Source organism: Echiichthys vipera (genome assembly GCF_963691815.1).
Source record: "Echiichthys vipera genome assembly, chromosome: 20".
NCBI classification, from domain to species: Eukaryota; Metazoa; Chordata; class Actinopteri; order Perciformes; family Trachinidae; genus Echiichthys; species Echiichthys vipera.
In genome coordinates this window covers 1127411-1129996 of record NC_139845.1, presented here as the reverse complement: position 1 = coordinate 1129996, position 2586 = coordinate 1127411, and the positions used below count along the sequence as shown (strand labels likewise).

The 2586-nt window shown below is 45.1% G+C and overlaps 1 protein-coding gene across 1 annotated transcript in view; it reads right to left on the bottom strand.

The window, feature by feature from the left end:
* Positions 1–2298: 2298 nt before the first annotated feature.
* LOC310962540 (CCR4-NOT transcription complex subunit 2-like) overlaps positions 2299–2586 on the bottom strand; it is a gene marked incomplete at its 3' end in the record, with an annotated part of 9833 nt that continues 9545 nt past the window's right edge. The window contains exon 14 of the mRNA XM_083935045.1: positions 2299–2577. Within this exon, the coding sequence (XP_083791171.1) occupies positions 2299–2577 (279 nt within the window). The remainder of the gene's footprint in view (positions 2578–2586) is intronic.

The window sequence follows — 2586 nt, the reverse complement described above, 5'->3', positions numbered from 1 at the left end:
TCTAAATTTAACCGTTTAAGGTCAACAACGAACTTTAACCGTCTAAATTTAACCATTTAAGGTCAACGTCGAACTTTAACCGTCTAAATTTAACCGTTTAAGGTCAACAACGAACTTTAACCGTCTAAATTTAACCATTTAAGGTCAACGTCGAACTTTAACCGTCTAAATTTAACCATTTCAGGTCAACGTCGAACCTCAAACGTCTAAATTTAACCGTTAAAGGTCAACGTCGAACTTTAACCGTCTAAATTTAACCATTTAAGGTCAACGTCGAACTTTAACCGTCTAAATTTAACCATTTAAGGTCAACGTCGAACCTCAACCGTCTGAATTTAACCGTTTAAGGTCAACGACGAACTTTAACCGTCTAAATTAACCATTTAAGGTCAACGTCGAACTTTAACCGTCTAAATTTAACCATTTAAGGTCAACGTCGAACTTTAACCGTCTAAATTTAACCATTTAAAGTCAACGTCGAACCTCAAACGTCTAAATTTAACCATTTATGGTCAACGTCGAACCTCAACCGTCTAAATTTAACCATTTAAGGTCAACGTCGAACCTCAACCGTCTAAATTTAACCGTTTAAGGTCAACGTCGAACTTTAACCGTCTAAATTTAACCATTTATGGTCAACGTCGAACCTCAACCGTCTAAATTTAACCATTTAAGGTCAACGTCGAACCTCAACCGTCTAAATTTAACCGTTAAAGGTCAACGTCGAACTTTAACCGTCTAAATTTAACCGTTTAAGGTCAACGTCGAACTTTAACCGTCTAAATTTAACCGTTTAAGGTCAACGTCGAACCTCAACCGTCTAAATTTAACCGTTTAAGGTCAACGTCGAACCTCAACCGTCTAAATTTAACCATTTAAGGTCGACGTCGAACCTCAACCGTCTAAATTTAACCATTTAAGGTCGACGTCGAACCTCAACCGTCTAAATTTAACCATTTAAGGTCAACGTCGAACCTCAACCGTCTAAATTTAACCGTTTAAGGTCAATGTCGAACCTCAACCGTCTAAATTTAACCGTTTAAGGTCAAGGTCGAACCTCAACCGTCTAAATTTAACCGTTTAAGGTCAACGTCGAACTTTAACCGTCTAAATTTAATCGTTTAAGGTCAACGTCGAACTTTAACCGTCTAAATTTAACCATTTAAGGTCGACGTCGAACCTCAACCGTCTAAATTTAACCATTTAAGGTCAACGTCGAACCTCAACCGTCTAAATTTAACCATTTAAGGTCGACGTCGAACCTCAACTGTCTAAATTTAACCATTTAAGGTCGACGTCGAACCTCAACCGTCTAAATTTAACCATTTAAGGTCGACGTCGAACCTCAACCGTCTAAATTTAACCATTTAAGGTCGCCGTCGAACTTTAACCGTCTAAATTTAACCATTTAAGGTCAACGTCGAACCTCAACCGTCTAAATTTAACCATTTAAGGTCAACGTCGAACCTCAACCGTCTAAATTTAACCATTTAAGGTCGACGTCGAACCTCAACCGTCTAAATTTAACCATTTAAGGTCGACGTCGAACCTCAACCGTCTAAATTTAACCGTTTAAGGTCAACGTCGAACTTTAACCGTCTAATTTAACCGTTTAAGGTCAACGTCGAACCTCAACCGTCTAAATTTAACCGTTTAAGGTCAACGTCGAACTTTAACCGTCTAAATTTAACCATTTAAGGTCAACGTCGAACCTCAACCGTCTAAATTTAACCATTTCAGGTCAACGTCGAACATTAACCGTCTAAATTTAACCATTTATGGTTCGACGTCTCCTGTCTGTTCCGTGCTTCTCGTGGTCGGCACAGTGCGAACGCCAACGCTAACGTTCGGTCGGTTGTACGGATTTCGGTGGACGCGGCGCCAAGAACGAACCTCTCAGCCGACAGAATTTGCGGGTTGCGACGCGGCCTTTGCGACACTGACGGCGTCGTTACAAAGTGTTGGCGCTCAGACGCTCGCACCGTACCGACCGCAAGAACCACGAAACACGTACGACTTTAACCATTCGAGGTCGACGCCGAACCTCAACTGTCTCGCGAGACTTTCGCAAACCCGGGGTTCCCATCCAGACACGACCGTGATCCACGGCGCCGTCTTTCACGCCACTGTTGCTTCGTAACGACTCGAGCGCAGAAGGAATGCGGATTATAATCGGAGGCTTCAGCTCGGAGACGTCCAGATCCACGAGTCCGGTTCGTTCTAGAGCTGAAACCGGAGGAACGGTTTCTGCTGGACTCCGTAGGCAACAGGGCGGTTTCCCCGTCTTCCTCTTCTCGCTTAAACACTTGCGTTGATGCGACCCACGCCAGGCAGCAGCGGGTGGTCGGTGGCGTCCTCAGAGAGTCGGTCTTCTTCCCCCGCCGGCTCGCAGCCTCCAGATCGAACTCCACGAAGTTTCCCTCTTAATGTTCTCGATCGCGGCGCCGCACCGGCACGGCGAACAGCGGCAGGGTCCTCGTCGGCGAGGACAACTCGGGTTCGGAGCTCGTCGCGAGCGGGTCTTCGGCCTTGTTGCCAGCGGCGATCTGAAGCCCTGGCGGACAGGTCCTGGCACACCTCGTAGGA